The sequence below is a fragment of the Vidua chalybeata genome, chromosome 1 (assembly GCF_026979565.1).
Source record: "Vidua chalybeata isolate OUT-0048 chromosome 1, bVidCha1 merged haplotype, whole genome shotgun sequence".
NCBI lineage: Eukaryota > Metazoa > Chordata > Aves > Passeriformes > Viduidae > Vidua > Vidua chalybeata.
Genome location: NC_071530.1, coordinates 30343945 through 30366225, shown reverse-complemented (window position 1 = coordinate 30366225; position 22281 = coordinate 30343945). Strand labels below are relative to the sequence as shown.

The 22281-nt window shown below is 39.3% G+C and overlaps 1 protein-coding gene across 1 annotated transcript in view; it reads right to left on the bottom strand.

Moving 5' to 3' along the window:
• The window catches only part of HDAC9 (histone deacetylase 9), a 269880-nt gene that overhangs the window by 136047 nt on the left and 111552 nt on the right, over positions 1 to 22281 (bottom strand). Inside the window, exon 13 of the mRNA XM_053944734.1 lies at positions 5288 to 5465. Within this exon, the coding sequence (XP_053800709.1) occupies positions 5288 to 5465 (178 nt within the window). The remainder of the gene's footprint in view (positions 1 to 5287; positions 5466 to 22281) is intronic.

Below are 22281 nucleotides of genomic sequence, written 5' to 3'. Positions count from 1 at the left end.
TAGAAATATTTATGCTGCCATATTTCTTAGCTCATGCACTTTAGGACTGATCCTTTGGGATCTTGGTATTTAAGCCAAAATGAGAATACACTTATGTTAAGCATAAGGAGAATGCAAATATAATACCTAACTGCAGTATGACTAAGTTTATGCTAAATTATTATCTAGTAAACATAATAGTTCATTAGCAATAATTTTTTTATTTACTTTCTTGTTCTGTTTTCTTTTAAAGAAAGAAAGAACCAGTGAAAACCTGGAGCTAATAAGCTAATGCAGCTTAAAATATCTGCTGGCATTGTCAAAGCAGTTAATAATTTCCTTTCTCTGCAGTACCTCACCCCTCTATCATCAGGTCTTGTAAGTTACTTGGAGGTATGCACACAAATAAGTGCAAGCTCACATACCTCACTTTCCTTTTCTTGGCACTCACAGTTTTAACTTCTGCAGTCTGTTGCCTACTCAGCTTGTCCAGTTTGGCAGTGGCCATTATAGCAACAGATAAGAAAACATTTCCTCCCATCCCCCTGACCGACAGGGAAGCTGTTTATATGCTAACTGTACAGGCATCAGGACTTTCAGAAGCTTTCAGGCAGGACAGGCTGTTATATCGAATGGATTTGAATAGAAATGCGTGTTAAACATTAAGAAAAATTAGCTGAAAGTTGAAATTTACTTCTACATGCCATTCTTTCAATTATTTTTTATTCTTCTTACTTGAATAGTCCAAATAGCAGGTAATAGAAATAATATTAAAAAATAAAAAAAAAACATATTACTATGTTTTTGTTATACAGAGTTAGGTGTAATAATGGCACTTTTGATTACCTGTATCAGGGTTGCAACCAATTGCAAAGTGAAACACTGAAACTGTGTATTCAGGATGCCTCCTCTGGTTGACAAAGACTTCTTTTCTTAGTACTTTTCCAGAAATAGAATATAACTAAAAGTATAATTTTATTGTATGTGAGTTATTTTATCTGAACCAAAAATCAGTTTAATAAGGTCAGGTCAGTATTGCATGGCAGAAGCATCTGCTCCAAACTTTTAAATATCAAGATATTCACACCACTGAGTGTAAAATTTGTTTCTAGGAGGATTAATTGACTTAAGAAAAGACTGAAATATACGTTTTCATTTATTGCAAGCATTTAAATTGATTTAGGATGTGCAAGTGATTCAGATGTGTGGCTGCTGGTCATACAGCACATGTGCTTAGTACAATACAGCAGTAGAGCTTACTGCTAAAAATAGCCTGTAGGATTTCCCTAACAGGATTCAGCCAATAATCTCCCCACCCCCACATAAGAAAAAAAAAAAAAAAAAAAAAGAAGAAAAGAGGGAGACAACTGTTTTCAATTGCAGACTGCTGTGAAATATTAATAAAAGATGGTTATTCTGTCTCTCCAGAACAAATGCCTACAGCCAGATTCTGCTCTCAGATTCCTTGTGTAAATCTGAGCAGCTCCACTGAGACTGGTGGATTTATTCTGGATTTACACCAATATTACTGAGGTCAGAATGTGGCCCTGAAGACAGATGGGAATGGTGCCACCACTGAACCATATAATGATAGGGGACACAGGACAAAAGAAAGTGAATTTACTTCAAATCAGTAAAAACCAAGATTTTCCTGGTGGAGACCCCCTAACACTCATTCATTTCCAAAATACTTTATTCGGGTCAATTTCTTTTAATAATATTTTAAACAGAGGGGAGAACAAGGGACCTAAAAATCATTGGCTAACAGCATGCTTTGAAGAAGATTAATTGCCCTGGAGAATAACAGTACCAATAAGAAAACCCAAGGGAAGAATGTCTAATAAATTATTCCAACAAAAAATCTGAGCTAAATAATGTCAAGTATTCTGTAAACTGCCTAAATGAAAATTAAGTGGACTTTATTTTTTCCCACCTTTAACTCGTTATCTTGTGCATATACTGTGTATATATTGCTTAGCTCTCACAACAATCACTGCTCTGATTCCCTTCAGATATTTGGCTAAAAGCATTTTTCTCATGACTCACAAAAATACAGGCTCAATTTGATTCCCCTGTAGTAATCTCCTACAACTGTTTTCCTCCTACCTTTTTTTTCTCTTCTAAGAATATATTGCCTTTAAATAGGAAAAAAAATAACCAACCAAAAAAAAAAAAAAAAAAAACCACCCTAACAGTAAATAATAACTCAAGGCAGGGACATGTTATTACATTAATTTCTAGAGTCTGAATTTGACCTTGCTTTATGGTGGACCAGAATTTTCTCCCTTTCCACACACCCATTCCTTCCTTCCATGCTTTTACAAGTAGTTTTCTACAAGTAGTTTGTTACAAGTAGTCTACTTCCATGCTTTTTGCAAGTAGTTCAACTGCTGTGGACAATGGCTGGTTGCATCTTGTGCTCTCTTAAGGGAGAAAATCATAGAACCATAGGATAGCTCAGGTAGGCAAGGACCTCCAGAGGTTTGTAGCCCAACTCTGCTTAGAACAAGTCAACACGGTGATCAGATCATATTCCTCAGGACTTGCATGCTCAAAGATTTTCTAAAGGCTGTATAAGAATAAATAAAAACTGGGTCAGAGTTTCTTTCTTTCTTTCAAGTAATCAGTGAATAAAGGATAGGGCATCATCCAAATCCAGGAAATAATATGCACAGATAAAGTTATTCTATACCCTAACATCCCATATGTTAATAATACACAGATTGTTTTGGGTTTTTTTTCACAGAAACTATATTAGAACTGCTGATGTTGCAAAGTATCTGTTCATTGTCACTCCAAAGGTATCAATCTCATAACATAAAAAATAGCTCTATTTTCAATGTACTCAAAAGCTGGAGTGATAAAGGTTACATGTGTAAGTCTGTAAGCCTAGACACATGTCAGGGAAAGAGATTTCTTTAAGCAGAAAGGAAAGGTTTAACTGTGAATGCAGAGCTATGTGCTCTGCAAGACCTGGTCAACCAGCCAGGGAGCACTGGCTATTAGCATAGATACAGCTTGCAAGCAGGTACAGCACCACGTTGCCAGTACCTAGAGGATATAAAAGAACAGAGCAGAGGTGGAGACAAAGAAGCATTAAGTTATAGGGCAGATGAAAATAGGAGCATTTAATTTTTTTTTCAGTAATGAGTAGAGATTATTACCCTGAATGAGCAGTGAAGGGGGAAAAAAGATTCAGCAAAACAAGAATCAGGGATTCAGTAAAAAGATGTATCATATTTTGAAAAAGGAATTCAGTGGATTGATAATCTCAGTTGCAATAAGTTGCCCTTCCTTCCTTCCTTCCTTCCTTCCTTCCTTCCTTCCTTCCTTCCTTCCTTCCTTCCTTCCTTCCTTCCTTCCTTCCTTCCTTCCTTCCTTCCTTCCTTCCTTCCTTCCTTCCTTCCTTCCTTCCTTCCTTCCTTCCTTCCTTCCTTCCTTCCTTCCTTCCGAAATTCCTTCCTTCCGAAATTCCTTCCTTCCGAAATTCCTTCCTTCCTTCCTTCCGAAATTCCTTCCTTCCGAAATTCCTTCCTTCCGAAATTCCTTCCTTCCTTCCGAAATTCCTTCCTTCCTTCCGAAATTCCTTCCTTCCGAAATTCCTTCCTTCCGAAATTCCTTCCTTCCTTCCTTCCTTCCTTCCTTTCTCTCTTTTCCTCTCTCCTTTGCTCTCTCTCTCTTTCTACTGGTGTTCATGTAGCAATTACTGAACGGGTAAATTTGGCTCTCTGCCTGATCTGTCTGCATTTCCACTGCTGAACCTATCAGGTTTCTTCGTGTCACATCTCAAGCTCTTTATGCCAGGGATGTCCCATTCCCATCATCATTTCCATTCTGTGTTTGTCATACACAATTTCATTCCTTCTCTTATTTTTCCATCTCAACTTCACACTTTCTTTCTTGATTAGTTCCACTAAGGCCACAAGTCCACAGATATATGTAACCCCCTTGACCCTACTCCCCTTACTGGGGATTATAAAAGGAGGTGTCGGTAAACCTGAGCAATCAGGCTGAAGCAGCAGCTTTTTGAAAGAGACTGCAGGTTTTTTTGTTGTTTTTTTTTTGAAAGTGCATACTTTTGAAAGGGATAGTGAAGCCTACACACAGTGAGCTCACTTTTGGTGTGCTCTGCAAATCTTAGAATGAGTTTTCAATGTTTTGGGGATTCTATGAACAGAACTAGAAATACAGTGGTCTGGTTTAGGAATCCTGTCTGTACGCAGCTGTTCTTTTTAGAGAAACTCATGGAAAGTGAATTAGTGTTTGTTTCTGTACAACCCAAATGTTTGTTACACAACAATAATAATACGTTTTTACTTATAGCAAGGTCACATTCTGATTGGAAAGATAGAAAAGCACACTGTCTCACACAGACATACAGTGCCCATCAAGGACTCTATCCTACATAAACTCATGGTCATGGCCTGAAAAAATGCAAACTTTCAGGGCAGGGGAAGTTCTGCCAGCGGAAGGAAATACACTTCTGGCATAAACCTTCATAAACAGTAACTGCAAGTATTTATTTCCCTGTCTTTTATTTTATTTTTTGCACAAAATGAATCTTCACTTCTGACCATGCTCGAATCTTATACTGACATTCAGGATTTTAAAAAGATGGACCCTCATGCAAAGATAGATTACCCACAATAAGAAATGAAGTTTCTGTGGTCATTTTCCTTCCTTTGACTGAAGATTTTTGAGGTTCTAATCATTTGCTTTGGACAGCCCATGCTTCCTGAGTGACTGGAATGCCCAGGACCTAAGCATAAAACCTGCTTCTCTGGACTCCACAAAACTGTTGAATGACACAGAAGTTGTAGCCATCAGCACTTAATCATACCTACAGCTTTGCTTTTCCTGTAGATAAAGAGACCTTGAAGCAAATACTGATTTGTCAGATGAAGACATTGAGAATTACATCACAGTTTTCCTCCTTACTGGTGGTCTTTCTTCAACTTATTGGTGGTCTCTTTACAAAACAGGCAATGAGAACACAAAGAAAAGAACCAGAGAACAGAAAAATGAAAGAAAAAGCCGTAAATGACTTAAAGGCACCAAAAATGCACCTGTTTCTTTATTGCTAGAGCTAGTAAATGATAATAATTTATGACTGTGTGAATATTAACCCTGTGATTTATCAGCTGCACTGGTTGAGTTGGTGCCAATATAGCATCATAAAACAGAGGAGCAATAGGGCTAAAACTGAACACATTGCTGCAGGAGGTATTTGAGGTATTTAAGTCTGTTGATCCCACATGAACAAATGCATTTGCCCTGCCTATTAAAAGCAGTCTTCAGGGAATCCTACCAGTTGTGTAGACATGCTGGCTGGGCTGGTCCATGTCTGGGTGAGGTAATGTGGAGTCAGTGGGGGAAGATGGGGTCCTGGAAAGTGGTCGATGTTTATCTGATCCCGCCATGCCAACTGTAGCCATCTGAGCCTGGTAGATTTGCAACTGGTGGACATGCCGATGTGCCAGGAACTCCTGTTTCCAAGAAAACAGCACAGTAGAAAGAAATGTGAGATGGGATCAAGTAAAACACTGAGGGAAACATGTCAACAAATTAAGTTCATTAGGTCAGGACTGTAATAAACAGTGGGGACCCCCACCCCCCAACTTGTACCTAAGACTCACTCAATAAATCCATTCAACAGATGTTTTCACGCTGACAGTGTGGGCTACTGACTTTGCTGGAGAGTAGGTGATGGCAGGCAACCTGTCAGTTCTCCCTGACAGGAAAAACAGCTTCACATGCAAAGACTTATAAAAGACAAAGTTTTTCTAATATATTGAATACATAATATGATGTAAGAACATGCATTTTATGACCCTACACAAATAGAATTTAAATTTTCTCACAGCACTGAAAGTGAATAGTGATGTTCTTACTACTCAGTACCAAATGCAGTGGGCAACTGAGAGTCAAGTTTCTACAGTTAACTCAGTTCCCAGAGCTCCCTGGAAAGTAGCAATGATAAGTTGCATATAAGTTTTCACAGATAGTTTAGAAATTCAGGAATTGTTACGCAAGATCCCACTTAGGAACCATCTTTTTTTGTCATAACTGCTGCTGGCTGTAGGCAGAGGCAAATACTTCAGGGAAATAGGAGGTGTGAAAAGAGCATAACAGAGTAGAAAAGATTTTCTCTTCTGTTTTGTCAACAGATGGTCACTTTTGCTGACATGACAAAGGCTAAAACCCTTTGAAGCTGGGAGGAACCTGGCTCACTCCACAGAGTAGGATTGCTTCTCAAAACCTTTCCTTTCTGTTTTTCTTTTTTTCTGTGCATATAGTCCCAGAACCTCAACCGAAAGTGGATGCAAGAGAAATATTTTCAAACCACTTAATATGAATTCAGTTGAAATTCACACTTGTGACTTACAACTGCAGGCTCTGTTTATCCTCATGTGGGCTCAATATACATAAATGCAGGAACACACACACACAAACACACACACACACACACACACACACATATATATATGTGGCTTTTTATTTTCTTTTTTTTTTTTTTAATAAACCCAGTAACAATTAGCATTGCTGTGTGTGGTTGCTTGGGACAGCAGCTCGGAGGCCTGGCTTGGTCAAGGAGAGATTTCTGGCTGCTCAGAGAGGTGAAGCTGAGTTCAGGCTGTGTGGGAAGGCAGGTGGGAGTACCCCAGCCCATCAAACACTGCAAAATAAATCGGCAGCTCATAGGATGTGAGAATGTCTACCCTGCATGTAATAAAAGAGGCCTTTATGCAAACAAGTGCTCATCAATAACAGCTGAAATGAGAATAAATGCTTTAAAAGGCAGCCCCATAACCCACATTAATATTTAGGGTCAGTACTTCAGTGAAAAGACATAAGGTCATGGGAAAGGTAAATCACCTGGGACCTTGTCATAAGTGACTAAATGAAGAAAAAACATATGAGTAAGCAAAAAGAGGTTTTACAAGAATTGTCTTGGTTTAGAGTCATTGAACAATTTCCCTTCCTTTAAATACAGTCCCCAAATTTTCTTATTGTTTTTTATATTCAGTGACAGGATAGTGTTACACATTCCAGGAAATATCTTGAGTTATCTGAAGAGGTCTATGCATCCATCTATGAACATGATAAAACATAACATTCAGGAATTTTTTCCTGAAATCTCTTTTTGTTTAGTTTTGCTAATAATTTTGATTGTGATAAATTTTCAGAGGAGATTTTTTTTTTTTTTGTCCTCATAGGCATACATATCTTTTACAACCTTTTCTGGGAGTGTATGTGACTGGAGACGAGTGAAGAATGCATGGACACTATTGTGTTGAATATTCTCCCTATGGAGAACGGATGTAGATGCATTCCTTTGTGAGAATTTAGTATTCACTTTCTCCAATGCTGACTTAATGGTCAATAAAGTAGGCACAGGAGGTATTTTGCTATCTGTGGCATGATTACTCCCTGCATCCTAGGATCAAGTGATGGCAGCAGCACTGTCTGTCTGATGCTCATGTATTCACAATCTCCTGCCTACTCCTCTAAACTCCCAGCTGAGGAGTTTGGAAGAAGCCAAACTCCTGCCTGCAGGAGCCATTCATGGCACAGAATGTTGCTGCCAGACAGGAAATCAGTGGAATACTGTTACTTGTGCTGCTCTCCTCAACTTATATGTTGTCTCCATTGCATTAATTAAATAGTTGCTGTTGTGTAGTTCTTTGAGCAAGGGAATTTCTGATATATCTTTCAATGTTCATACTAACTACTAATAATTCATTTATTGAGTTCCCTTTTCTGATAATCATTAGAGTACAGAAGACAAAAGGATTTGTTCCCTATTGGAATGTTCTTCAAGCTAATAAAGGTGCACCAGTGGATTGTGGTAGTCTTCATCAAACATTATTACTTAAACATATTTCTTAAAGTCTTGGAAATTCAGCTGTCAGTGAGGGAAGATTGATGCTGTCTCTGTTAGGACTTTTCTCAGTGCTGGTTGACTCTGAGCTTTGAGGCTTTAGAGCTGCCTTTCTTTTACTTCCAGACCTGAACTTCAGTTTTGCAATATCTGTGCTTTTTTTTTTCAGTGAAGCTGCAAGTTTGTCATTCAGTCAATATCTAAAACATAATCTTTCCAGGTCTCTGATCTAAAAAAAAAGTCAATTTAAGTGGGCTTTTTTTTGTTTGTTTGTGTTTTTGGTTTTGTTGATTGTTCATTTGTTTATTTTGTTTTGATGATTTTGGTGGTTTTTTTTTTTGTTGTTTTGTTTTGGTTTGGTTGGTTTGTTTGTTTGTTTTTTGGGGTTTTTTTTGTTTTGTTTTGTTTGGTTTTTTTTTCTGGGTTGTTTTTTTGTTTTGTGGGTTGGGGTTTTTTTACAGTGTCTTGAAGAAGAAGAAAAAAAAGTCTGGACCATCACAAAACTTTGGAAGATGTTCCCGTCTTTGCTTCTTTGCTTCTAAAATGATTTTGTGTTTGTGTCTATGCAGTCAATAGAAACAATATTTCTCATGCAAACCAATTGAGAATTTTTTTTAATATGAATCAACCTGTGTGAACATCACCTAAACTAGACATCTATTTCAGCAATTTGTCAGAGACCAAGAATACAGCCTATTCTTTCTCTCTTCCATTTACAGGTTAAAGTGTGTCCTGATTATATCATTCTCCCCTCCTCAAATGAAACCAGGTACATACTGTATTTGACACATATTTATCAACATAATCTGTTCAGGGAAGGAGAAGAAATTTGTGGAAGGTTCCATGGACATTACATGACACCTGCTTTAATTTTTGAGGACACAGAAAACATTTGCCTGTGAAAATCTTTTAAAATTTGTTAAAAGTAGAATAGTTTGTCTCACAAGGCTTACACTGAGGCTTACATCCTCTCATGGCATCCAGGCCCTTTAATATTAAAAACTGTAGACATCAGCAAAGTTTGGATTTGTTTAGATTTTAGTCAAAGTTTTAGGCTAACTTCCTGATTAGATTTTATTTTGCAGACAACAGGCACTCATGAAATACATATATTTTTTCCAGCCACCTACATATTTATGCTGTGAACATTTCTGATACTCTGAGTCACAGACAAGTGGATTAATGCAATGAGTAATGTGGATAATCAGCACACTTATCTGGCTCCCCAAATGCCCACCTGGCCTCTGGAAAGGATTAAAGAAACACAATGAATTCATCTTCAGGTTTTATGTGTTACAGCCCTGCAAACACATGTCCGTCTCTCCAGCAATATGACAAAAGCAGTATTTGCACATCTGCAGGGCTAGTGATTTGTGTGAGTATATTTGGAGCATTTCTTAGGTAACCTGAGCCCCGTCTGCCCGGCATGGAGCCTGCTAGTTCCAGGTGCCTGAGATTAGTTTATTAGTAGAGGCAAGCAATTAGGGCCTCTGCTGGAGCTAGTAGAGGGCCATCCATCCCCTTCCACAGAAACAAACTCAGGCCTTCAGTAATTATTTTGAGGAGGAATTTTAGAATCAGTATCTAAAGAGAAGATGAGCCTTTTGGGAGCATGGGAGGTAAATATTTGTTGTTTTCCTCGTATTACTGTAAGGTTTGTTTAGCAGGGCTTTGGATTAATTTGGGTTGGTGTGAATATTCCTTTCATGTAGATGTGTAATTTGTACATTTTGGAGCTTAACATTTTGTAAATTCTGAGGATTTTAATAAGAACTGTTTTCTTATTTATACTGGCTCTGAGGACTGATAAATCATGAGTGTGTTCTGTTGGACTATTAGATGGTCTATGTTGGAGGATAAAGCATAGGTGAGTTATCTATAATTTAACAATCCTTTGAGCTGTTATGTTGTGTGCAGAGAAAAAAATATGTAGGATTCACTCATAAAAGCTTTTTTTGCCTTGTAGCAGTCTGTTTTTAATTTAATATGTTAATATTTAGTTTAGTCACAGCTAAATAAATCCGAAGATTTGTATGTCTGTAGCATAATCCTGCATATGTATGGGCATATTCATACCTCTCTTCAGCGTTTATGCTTTGGCTTTTTTTCATTGTGGTAGAGAACTTTTTTTCCTCTTAGGGATAGCATATTTTACATCTCCTAATAATAAGATTACTACTCTCATATATTTGTGGCCAGGTTTATATCCCTCTGTTGTTGTGCCTTTGATGCATTCTGCTGAAGTATGAAATGTGTGCTAATGTCTATTAACTGGTAAAAGTTATTCATGTTTTGCCAGTCCTGCCTTCCTGTCCCAAAGACCTTAAGCGCTACTAACCTTACAAAGCTTTTCCTCTCAAAGCATTTTTGGTGGTCTGTTTGTTAATTTCCACATTGTTTTCAGAAAATTACCCAAAGGATGGGTAATTTCCTGAAGGGGAAAGCTACATGCAAATGCTTCAGAAAGTTTTGCCCTAGGTAAGGATGAAAACAAAACCGGCTGCCTTTCCAACCTTCCTCTCTCTCCTTCTTTTGTAGGATATTTCTGATGCCTTCTCTGATGCCTTGTCTCACCCCGTGGCTCCTGTTGAAGGTCCTACTCCTTAGCCCTGTCCAGACCCCTGTAACAACATGGGAACAGAGCAACTTCAGATCCTGCCACTTGTCTTCTCTACCACCCTCCTAGGTTTTCTACCTTCCCTGTGCAGTTGTAGCTGAATGCATCTAAGGGGTGTCCAGGCCAGCCAGTGACTGCACCCAGCAAAAAGGCCTCAGCTTGCAGCAAACAGAGCTCAGTCCTGCTTTAAGGTCCCTGTGAAGGCAGTCTTGGCCCAAACTAAGACAGTCTTCTGAAGTCTGAGTCAGAAATTCTGGTCACCCAGAAACTTCTTCAATCCAGATGTAGGTAGTTAACAGCCCTTCAGAAATAGCATACAATATATTAATAGGTTTGACCTTGGTTATCCTCAGAAGTGACAGAAAAAAAAAAACATAGAAAGCAATGAATGCCTGTACAAAGGAGTTTGTTCCTTGGGACAAAAAACTGTGGGTAAGTGGAATTTTTAGCAATTTTCACGCAGGAGTTTTGTGAAGTACTGTTTTGCCTACTGTCCTCAAACAGAACCATAACTAGTTGCCTTCAGAAACCAAGCAAAAATAGGTCCTGAGGTCTTCCCAAAAAAAAAAAAAATGTGTATGAACAAATGTGAAAGTGTAGGAAAGGTGTCTCTCTCTGTCAGTATATACAACCTAAAATAGAAATTAGTCTGAGATATCCTTGAAAATTAATGTGTTGAGGCATCTTTTTAACTGCTCTGTTGCTTGGAGAAAACACATCACCAAGAAGCCCTACCACTTTCTATTTTTGACAAAACCACATGTGCAGCCACCAACTTCCATGGTCATCACTTTCAAAAAACCCCAGTATCACTATCTGAAATGCAGTCAACCACAAACTCAGAATCAGCATTTTTATGAAAAGTAAGTGAATTACAAGTATGGTTACAGACACATCGATTGAATAGGTAGAAATGGATTTAGAGCAAGCAAAAACATAGATGGGAAGAAACAGGACAGTTAGCCTTGAGGCATCTGGATATATTAGGTCACTTATTATAAGGATTATTAGGTCAGTATTATCAGGATGTCTATAGAATTTGGATTTTTCTTGCTGTAATCCAAGGAGCACAGTGTTAACTAGAAAATGGGTAAAGAGAAAGTCTTATCAACTGAATCTTAGGTGCAGATACAGAGCAGTGGGATGGAAGCTATAAACCAAAACTGCCTGGAGTCCCAGGCAGAGATTTGCCTTGGGCAGCAAGCTGCTTCTCACAGCAAAATAAGCCTATGCCCTGTGCCTTCCCCTTACCTTCTGAAGGACTGTGGAATGGCTTATTCCAGCCACTGCCAAAATAGAGCTTAGTACTTAGACTGGTCCTACTGCAGTGACAGCCCAAGGAATGGTTATCACCCTCAACCAGTTCTGTTTTCCCTCTCTGTTCCTGGAGCTGCAGAGCTGCTGCTGTAGAGGTCTCTGCACCTCTCCTACCATCCTTCCCTTCTACTGCAGGAGTGCCTTTGGGGTGACAAAACATGTTACAATAATTACGACACTTTTAGGCCATGAAACAGGGGAAGAGCAAAGACTCTTAATGGGATAACAAGCGCATGCTCCTTTATCGAGGCACATAGGAGAAGATGCATTTTGGACATGGGGTTGCATGGCTAAATGTCCATGCTGGAGTCACACCCCTTGCCTCTGGCTGCAGGATGTAACAGCAGAGTCAGGAGCCTCCCTTTTCCCTCTACTGTTGCATGATGAGGTGGATGGGCTGCTGACCTGTGTTTTTAAAGGGAGAGTGGGTAAAAGTTACCTCTCTTGGATGGAAAGTTTCCAGAAGCCTGACCATCTAAATGTGACCCATGTTGGCCCCATGTAAGTGAGGAATCAAGGTGGTCACAGGGTTTGAGAAGTTTTCAACTATCTTTGTTAAGAAATATGAACCAAGCAGTCATTATGTTGAAGCCTGGCTTGATTAGGAAGAAAGGAATTATGGGAGTGACAGAAAAGGTTGCGCTAAAGTTAGAGCACTTTTACTGGAGGGAAATTCCAGGAGTCCAGCTGAGCCGCTGGGTTCACTCCTGCTTCCTGCTCCTGTGAGACCTGCCTTCTCTGCTCCCGACATTGGCAGGTACTTGACTTCTGTCACTCCTGCTAAAGTGCTGACTGCAGTGTGCACAGCACTCATCCAAAGAAAATGCAGCACCTCCTCAAAAGCTTCACTCCTGGCTGAATCTTTTCCTCACTTTTTTACTCTCCCAGATATTTAATACAAATGTATAAGTAATTGGGGGTACAATAGAGGGGGGAAATAGATCACCTGAATATGTTGTGGGGTTTTTTGTTATTTAAGGAAACCTCTGAAGAGGTTTCTCATTACTTTATTGCTTTTACTAGAAAAAACATGACTTTTCAGAAGTCATTTGGTGCTTTCCAGAAAAAAAGAACACAAGGAAGTGCAGAAATGAATGCAAAAGGAAAATACAATTGTTCACACCTCTTGCCCTAACTTTCAGTATTAACAAGTATTTTCTTCTTTTACTTTGATATGAAGAATAAGTAGTCTCTATAATAACATCTATTGGTTACAACCACTTAATCCTAGTAGCTTTCTGAAATCAATAAGTTGATATGTTGGCCAAAACTAATTAATGATAACATCACCTGTCCCACGTATTTCATTGCTCTGGGAAATGTCACCCAACTGTCTTCAACAGTATTCAACAGGCAAATCAGTTTGGTGTTACTTTATGCAGATAATTTCTACCACTTCCATTCTTCTGCTCTTCATCAGAACTACTTTTCTTAGCAGACTTGTGTGATTTATTTTTCAGTGAAGAATCATTACTTTGGACTTCACACAGAAAAATAATACTCTCCAGGCTAAATTCATTAACAGTCCTGCTGCAGATCTGTGTTTTCTGCATATTTCAACAGATTCTGCTGTGGTTTTATAGGCAGTTCTTCCAAGTGCAGGTTTTATTGTAGAATTATTGAAAATTACTTGGATCTGACATACAAAAAGAAAATCTTGGAAAACCCTGCTCTTCAATATAGAGCTGAGACACACTAACGCATCAGTGCCTATGTATGAAATAATGAAGGTGTATAGATGCCTCCTCTCTTGTGTGGAGGTACAGTGAGGTCAGAATGGGGAACACCAGTAGACCATATGGTCAGCAAATATTAGAGCCATCACTGGGGTGTTTGACCAACTCTGTTCTCTCTCTATAGAGCATTTGTGCAGGTCATTGTATCTATTGCACAAGGCTGGGAGATTAACAGATTTAGAGTAGCCCTGCCAAGATGGACCTAGGGTGCTGGTGGATGAGAGGCTGGACATGACCCAGCAAGGTGCACTCACAGCCCAGAGAGCCAAACATGTCCTGGGCTGCATCTAAAGCGGAGTGAGCAGCAGGTGAGGGAGGGGATCCTGCCCCTCTGCTCTGCTGAGAGCCCACCTGCAGTGCTGCATCCAGCTCTGGAGTCCCAGCAGAGGAAGAACATGGACCTGTTGGAGTATATCCAGAGGAGGGCTGCCAAGATGATCAGAGGGCTGAAGCACCTCTCCTGTGAGGAAAGGCTGAGACAATTGGGATTGTTTAGCCTGGAAAAGAGATGGCTTCAGGGTGAGCTAATTGCAGCCTTCCAGTAACTGGAGGAAGCCTACAAGAAAGATGGAGGGAGACTATTCACAAGAGCATGTAAGGACAAAAGCGAATGGCTTCAAACTGAAAAAAAATGTAAGTTTAGATTTGATATCAGAAAAAAATTCTTTACTGTGAGGGTGGTGAGGCACCAAAATAAGTTGCACAAAATTCTGGATGTGCCATCCCTGAATGTGTTCAAGGCCTAGTTGGATGGGGCTCTGAGCAATCTGGTCTAGAGGAAAAGTTTTTCTCCATGGCAGGGAGTTTGGAACTAGAAGACCTCTAAGTTCCATTTCAACCTAAGCCATTCTGTGGGTCTGTGACTTTTACCCCTCTGAAGATTTCAGAGAGATGTATTGCCAAATTTCACACCTTACTTCAACGTGGTTAAAATGCCCACAGACTTCCTTTATCCAACACATATGTAGTAAGAAATAGAGTTTCTTGAAAAATTGTGTATGTACACACACACATCTGCAGATTTCACAAGATATTTTAAAAATCTTTTCTCTCTTCAGTGCAGAGCTCTGCTAAACTTTTCAGATTTTGGAACACAAGGAAATAGTGATATACAGGGAAATGGTGATATAATCTGAGACTACAAAATAAAGAATTTGAATATAGGAAATATGCTGCAGATGGAAAAAGAAACTGTCACAAAAATCCTTTCAGATCTGCTCTATATATTTAGAATTCTACATAGTTATAGAATGCTCTATAAATTTGTAGAATAAATATATTTCTGCAACAAACAAGTACAGATTGTTTGGGGTTTTTTTTGAGTTTTATTTGGGATAAGATCAATTTATTTGTAATTTGAAAAAAAAAATGAACTGAACATCAAAAGATTACTTGCAAATATTTCCCACTTTGTTCTCTCAGCCCAGGGTTTGCTGCTTTTAATAAGTGGGAGAATTGCCAGAATGGGCAGATTTAAAATGGAGGAAAAACCCTTATGTTTTCTGATTTAGGAACAACTAGATAGTTAAAAAGAATCAAGGAAAATGTTATGTGGTAGCATAGTGCAAACTGTATAATGCACACTGCAAAATAAATTATGCAATTTCTTATTCCTTAAGTAAATCTCCAAACTTGAAATGCAGAGTAACATTCAGTAAATACCATATTACTTGTTATATTTCATGGGAAGGATAAATGAATTTATCTGAACTTGCCTCATTGCAATGTACTTCAAGTGGGGCTAATTGCTGTTACAAGGAGGGATGTGGGACTAAAAGGCAGAAGAGAGAGGGAGCAGTATTACAAAATCCAAACATCTGAATAAGGTCCTACCTCTTCCCTTCTCACCCTCTCTCTTTTTTTATGATAATGCTTTCCACTTTATTTCTGGTTTTAAATTTTGGAAGCTGTTTTGTTTGTATGTTCAACTATAATTTCTTGCTTTTGTGCCTTTTCCAAAAACTGAATCTTTCATGTGCTCACATTAATCCTCAAATAACATAAGATATTACACAGTTGCAAGAAATTGAAGCAGTAAGAATAAGCAAAAAGAATACTAGCTGGGGGGAAGTGGGGCAATAAGAACACTTGTCCCAGTGTAGCCCTTCTGGAAGATTCATTAATTTGCTCACACTACATAGGGATCTCAGCAGTGCATTAGCCAGTATTTTTCTTCCTCTAGAAGAGAGATCTCTCCAAAGTCCTGGTGTAATTAAAAGAAGTCTGAATGCTTAAAAGACCAAAGGACACAAAATTACAGGCCAAGCAATAGTCTGTATTTCTCATCTGGACTCTGTTTACTCCCTACTGTGATCTGTGTTCTTCCTGAAACAAAGCACAACAGTTTTAGGTATATTAAATAACATTTTTAAAGCTGCCTACATATCGAACAAAAATAGCTTCCTACTTCAGACAATGGCTATATTTTATTTTTTTTTTTCCAGAGGATAGCTGCTTAGTACTTAGAGTTACTATCTTTTTGTTTTAAAGGCCAGCAGAGATAGTAGTGTCTCAATTAATATATTGGGGAAGGCAGCCCTGAAGATCAACTCCATTGCTGATAAAGTCCCTTAAAGCACCTCCTTAATTGTGGTCTGATGGCAGCTTGGGAGGACATCCACATGCTGGAGATAGTCTTGGAGTTATTGGCTGAGCAGAAAGACCAGAAGCAGTGGGGAATAGGCAGATGAGCCAGCTGGGATGCCCAAATACAGCATCCTGAGAGCTGTGTGGGTGCAGTCCAAGAGCAGAGGCCTTCCAGTAACTCAAAAGGAAGGACCTGATGGTCAGTGGAGAAGGCAATCTCCTCCAATCATAAGTTATAAAAAATTTGTCTCTGTTTTAGATTATTTATGCAGATGTAAGTCTAGATAAACTAGAGGGGAACCAAGAAATTTATTGTGAGTTTTCACTAGGATATCTAAGAGAAGGATTTGTCACTTCAATAGCTGCATCTTAAAGCATTGCCCACAAAGGAGGGAGACAGAATTCTTGCAGCTACACACACTCATAAAAAATATATACTGGAAAATATTGCACCAAATGAATAGCTACAACTTTAACTATATCTAGTGAAACCTGGGAGGACAGAGTGGAGGAATCCTGAGAACCAGTCAAAGCAAAATGTTAATTCTAATTGTTGTATTTAGTTGGCCTTGTGTTGTGACAAGTTTGTTATTATGCAGATTTCCTACCTGCCACCTTCTATGGGAGGATTTTACAAAGTGAGGTTATGCAGACAATTCCCCTTGCTTCTTACCTCTTTATTCGTAATTATGTTGGCCCTGTGTTCACTCAAGATAACATTATAGCTGTCCCCAAATGCTCTCGATTTGGGGCCTGTGACAAACGAAATCTTTCAGTGCCTGCAATATGTTTTTTTCCTCTGTTGCAGATGTGTAGCTATTAACATGCTGGAAACAAAGCTGTTTATTGTCTGACAGTGGGTTAGTAGGTGTTACGAGTTTTCAGTGGTATGATTTTATAAATGTGTCTTTTTGTCTTCAGAAAGATATATAATGTAATATATAGTCCTTAGGGTTTTTTGTAGTGGTTTTTTTGTTGTTGTTGTTTTTTTTTTTTTTTTTGTTTTGTTTTTTTTGTTTTGGTTTTTTTTTGCTAGGAATGTCATCTTTCCTGCTCTGTAATAACTTCTATGTATCTGATACATATATATATATACACACCTTGCATGATACTATCCTTTTAAAGATTTTAATGAAAATAATCTGTAATTCATCTGCCACATAGAGAGTATACTTATGTGGAGAAGCTAAGGTGTAGATATTACAGATCCAAAGTGCACAAAGATTGGAAATCCTGATTTCTAAGTCTTTTCCTTAACCATTGGATCAGTAATAATTGCACTGTATCAATAATATTTTCCATTTCTGGCTTCACATCTGGTTTAACTATGAATTAATGCAGCACTGTGGCTTTCTGTGTTTCTTATTACAACTGACAGCCATGGAGGTATGGTCGGAAGCTGTTTTGGTTTGATGGTGCTGGATTTGATAAAGGATAGGAGAAACAGGTTGGAGCAATTGACACTGTAAAATATCACAGCTCTTAGGTACTGCTCAGACAAACAAAAGCATCCCTACTCTATATCTTTAAGCTGGGTGCAAAAGGGTTCTGAGCAGACTGGGTGAGGAGAGGGAGGCTGATCATCCCTAGGAGGGATCACCCACAACGAGGCATTGTGACAAAGTGGTGAAAGAGCTCACGAAACTTCGCAGCTTCTGTGTCTTTGGCATTATTGTGGTCCTTAGTCTTGCTGGGAACATCCAGTCCATTTTCTTACCAACCTGTGGAAGCATTAAACCTACTCAGAGAAACCAGGAGGAAAGGAGATCACATAACATGGGTCAGCACATCTCACATGGGTCACATCTCACATGGGTCAGCACACACATCATGATGTGTGTGCACATCGTGCCACAGCCAACCTTTGGGGCCACTGTGAGTCCCAAGAGATGTGCTGACAGCACTCCAAGCAAGGTAGTGCCAAAGAACTCCAAAGAGCTGGCACCTCACATCCATGCCATTGCATTCAGAAGGGGCTGGAAGCCCTCCTGGCCACAGGGGACCTTCTGAAAAGGAATGGATGCTGTGAAATATATCTCAGACCCTTAGCAGAGCTGCAAAGGTGGGCTGAAAGCTTTGGGGCAGGGCTCAAGGCAATGGGTGCTGCCAGCCCTGCCATTCCTGTTGGAACTCTAGAACTCTACAAGACAAGGCATGTTGGAAGGTTTCTTCCCAGGAACCACAGGGATTAAACCTGACCTGATTGCTGTATCAACAGATATGCTAAAAATGACAGATTTAGCCCTGAGCCCAACCAGAGAACCTAATGCTGTCCAGAGACCCAGCCACAGGCAGCGAGCTTCTCAGCTCCTTCCCTCTCTCCTTTTTCAAATCCTCCTCTGACTATGGGTATTGGGGTTTCTCTTTCCTACTCTATGTACAAAAATGTAATTAGAGCAATTAAACAATAGCAACATTTAAAAAGGGAGAAAATATATGAGATTGGGGCTGAGCTTTTGACTTTTTCTGAAAATTTTAGAAATATCCCTGGTTTTCATCATAAAAGTTCACATTCACATATCCAAGTGGCTCTTTGGCCATTGAAATGTGCTTTACATATGGATATAATTTAATTCATAAGAATCTGACAGCTGCTACCTGGTCTTCTTTGCTTATTTTTAGTCAGTCTACAGAGAACTTAAAAGACTTTTACTGTACAGTAGGAAATAAGAGACAGGATTGTTTTTCAGTTTTTCTCATGTGCATTGTGAGGCATCAATCTAACCTATGACCAGGTTTCTTTTTTTGTCCTTTTTTTTTTTTTTTTCCCCAGCCTGGATTTAAGCCCTGCTGACTGTTTCTTTCATATAGCAGTATTCGCCAATGTCATAATACAGCACACCCTGTGTGTATTACACCCTTAAGAAGTTCCTGGGCCTCATTCTTTCTGAGAGAAGGAATAATGAAGTTGCAAGACTTCAGTAAATTTTATATAAAACTGTAAATTAGCTGGAGAATTCTGATTTTAGGTACATCCAGGAGTTTCTCCAGATACAAAACCCCAGAAAATGCTTTGAAAATCTGGGTTCAATATAAACTCAGGTGGAAGCATCTGCTACCTCATTTAATCTCCAGCCTTTTGTGTATGTGACAGTAAATGGTTACTGAGCTCCCTTTCAGAGCTGGATATATTTCTGGACTAATACCTCTAATACCTGAAGATTCAACATATTTCAGTACAAAAAGTGTTATATAAAGTTACCCAAGCTGATATGGCCAAAACCCTTTTGAAAACAAAGTTTTGTTACTTGTGCAATGACTGCTAAGAGCAAAATTCATCTTGTTACAATGTAAGTAATACACTCCAACCTCATGTGGTAGGAGGGAAAACACAGTGCTAATTTATGAGTAGCTGCCACCTGAAGGCAGTGAGATTTTAGGCCCATTGAATCAAAAAAGACCAAGGGAATACAATACCCGAAGCAAAAGCTAGTTATTATATTTGAGTTTCTTTCACTTATTAAGCTGTTATGATTTCAACCAAGGAGTTTTACTTTTTTCCCCTGATTTCCTTCCCCCCGCCCCAATCCCACTGGGAAGGACTGAGCAAGGGACTGTGTGGTAGTTAGTTGCCAGCTGGGATTGAAGCCTGACAACATCACAGGCATTTATTGGTGCCTAGGTAACCCTGGCCAGGAGAGGGAACACAGACTGTCCTGCTGTTGTGGGCAGCGCATTCCCATGGAGGCAGCTTGGGGTGACCAATACACATACTCTGTGCCTAAACCAGAGGTGTGAGTTGTCTCACCTACTGTTTGTATTTTAATGAGAAAGAAGGGAGTGAAAAGCCCTGAGCAGGGGTCCAAGGCTGGCTCCTTTCAGCTGTGAAATGTTTGTGTCCCTAGGGGCTCTTTTCTCCCCAGGGGCAGAGGGGGTGTGAGAGCCTCTCCTTTTCATTTAAGAAGGGTTATAGGGCCATGCTGCCGAAAGAGCTGCACCAGGGGCTGAAAGTCCCGAGAGAGATTTGGGTCAAATTAGGTTGCTTTGGGAGGATTTGGATCTCTGAAGATGTTTTGTTTTCATTCTTTGAATTAAAATTTAATTTAAGTAATTGAAATACATAATCTGTCTCTGAGGAATGCTGTCCTAATCTTGTCTCTTAGAAGAAAAAGCAGGATTTTCACATTTTATCTGTTACTGATCAGCTGTATGAGCTAACACCAGTCTTCTAATGTCTCTGAGCCTTTGTGTCACCTTATCTCATCCTGGCTTTATCTCTTCTAACCATGGAGATTTCAAGTAGTTTGTCCTTTGCAATGAGACAGTTCAATGCTCAATACTAGGGATGCTTGGCTGCAGTTGTAGAGTTAAGGCACATAATACTTAATGAAAACCTACCTCAAAAATCCTCTTCCTTACACCCTCCCTCCCCCCCCCCCCCCCCCAGAAAAAAAATTAAAAGGAAAAAACAGTGAGTTTTAGTTTGTTTCAGCATGGTATATAGGGGTCCAGTCACATTTCATACTAAAAAAAAAAAAAAAAAGGTGAATATAAGGAACAAGAGCAAAAGGAGAAAAAGTGAGAGAAGGGAAACTAGATGGGAAGGGTATAGAGAGAACAAGAATCCAGCTTTAAAAAGCCAAATCAAAACTCAGACTCTGGATCCAGGTACCAACATTCTTATCACCTGGAAATAGAGCACCACAAGTGTGGTGCTGGATATTCATACAGTATAAGGTTCAGTTAAGAAAACCCTGATGCCCTATGTCACTATGCAATGATAACTTCTATAAAAGCTTTTAAATTTAGATTACCTTTGTAAAATGAAGACTTCTGAAATCTGTGGTTATTTTGGAAGGCTTTTGTTTATTGCTCTAGTCCACTGTAAAGCAGTATATTACATACCTTATTTATTCAATTCCTCCCAAAACGCCCCAGCAATGAATTGCTGTAATGTGTGGTTGTGGTAGCCCAGTGGTCAGACAAAATCAGCTGAGAAAGCAAGGCTGGTTGTGCACCAGCTGCAGTGCCTGCCTGTCACTGGCCACAATCACTAACCTTTTTGGGAAAAGTCACTTCCATCAGTCAGGCCACTACAGGGCAGTGGCCGCAAGGCAGCAAAACACTGCTTGGAATAATTCTTTGCAGATGCCAGGAACCGGAAGTTTCAGGGAGAAAAATGAAAGCCATTCACTCTTCCAATGACACAAGCCTTTGATACAACAAAGTCAGTTGGACAGGGAGCTCCAAGGTCAGGAAGGCACGTAAAGATTGGTGATTAGAGAAATACTATATCAGCAAAGTGTGGCAAGCTATTAAAAGAAACTGTAGCTTTTATGATTGTGCTGCTGGAGCTTCCCCAGGGCTATTTATATTAGATATTGAGTTAAGCATAACTTATTTAGTCTCAGCATTCCAGAAAACATTTTGATGTCAGCTACTGAAGGAAAGTAAACACAAGGAGGAGGAAACAGGGCTGATCCCAAACAGATAAAATTTTTGTAATTTAATTTTGTGAACCTCTGCATGTTAGAGCACTAAGAAAGCTAAATTTTTAAAAGCTTGATTTGACTTAAAGCTTGGTTGATAGAGGTATTTAGTCACTGTGCAGCTGGGGGAGGATGGGTGGAGAAATGGAGATGATTTATCACCTTGAGTACTTGCTACACCCTAACAAAGCATGAATACAGTTTTCTGTAGGCATTTTCATCTAGACCAGATTTTATGCACATGTGCAGTTCTCATCTAATGCTGTGGACTTGTGTGTATGTTAAACCAAACTATTTGCTTAGCTGGGCTGTTTGCCCAGTGGATGTCCTGATGGCTGGTGACAGGGATTTGCCTGCCCTGTAGCAAGCAATTAAGAGTCTTTGGGACTGTAATTTAGGAATTGCTTTATGAGTCTGGACTTTTGGACACTAAGCAAAGAATCAAAAATCTGATCTAGAGGCTGGTAATATCTGCACACATATTATCTCTCAGGTCAGCAGCTCCAGCGCAGGAATCATGCTTGTTTATTTCTGTAAGAATAAGTGAATAAATCCATTGGGGAGTTCTGCTCATGGGCTCTCTATTCTCTCAGAATAACAATGTGGACCTGAGGAAATCACAGGTATGAATGTAAAGTCAGGTGTGGTTTTCTTTGATTTGCCAGAAAGAACCATTTATTTAAGACTGAGGAAGTAGGAGTGCTGAAACCTCAAAGTCAAGTACAGCTCAACCCC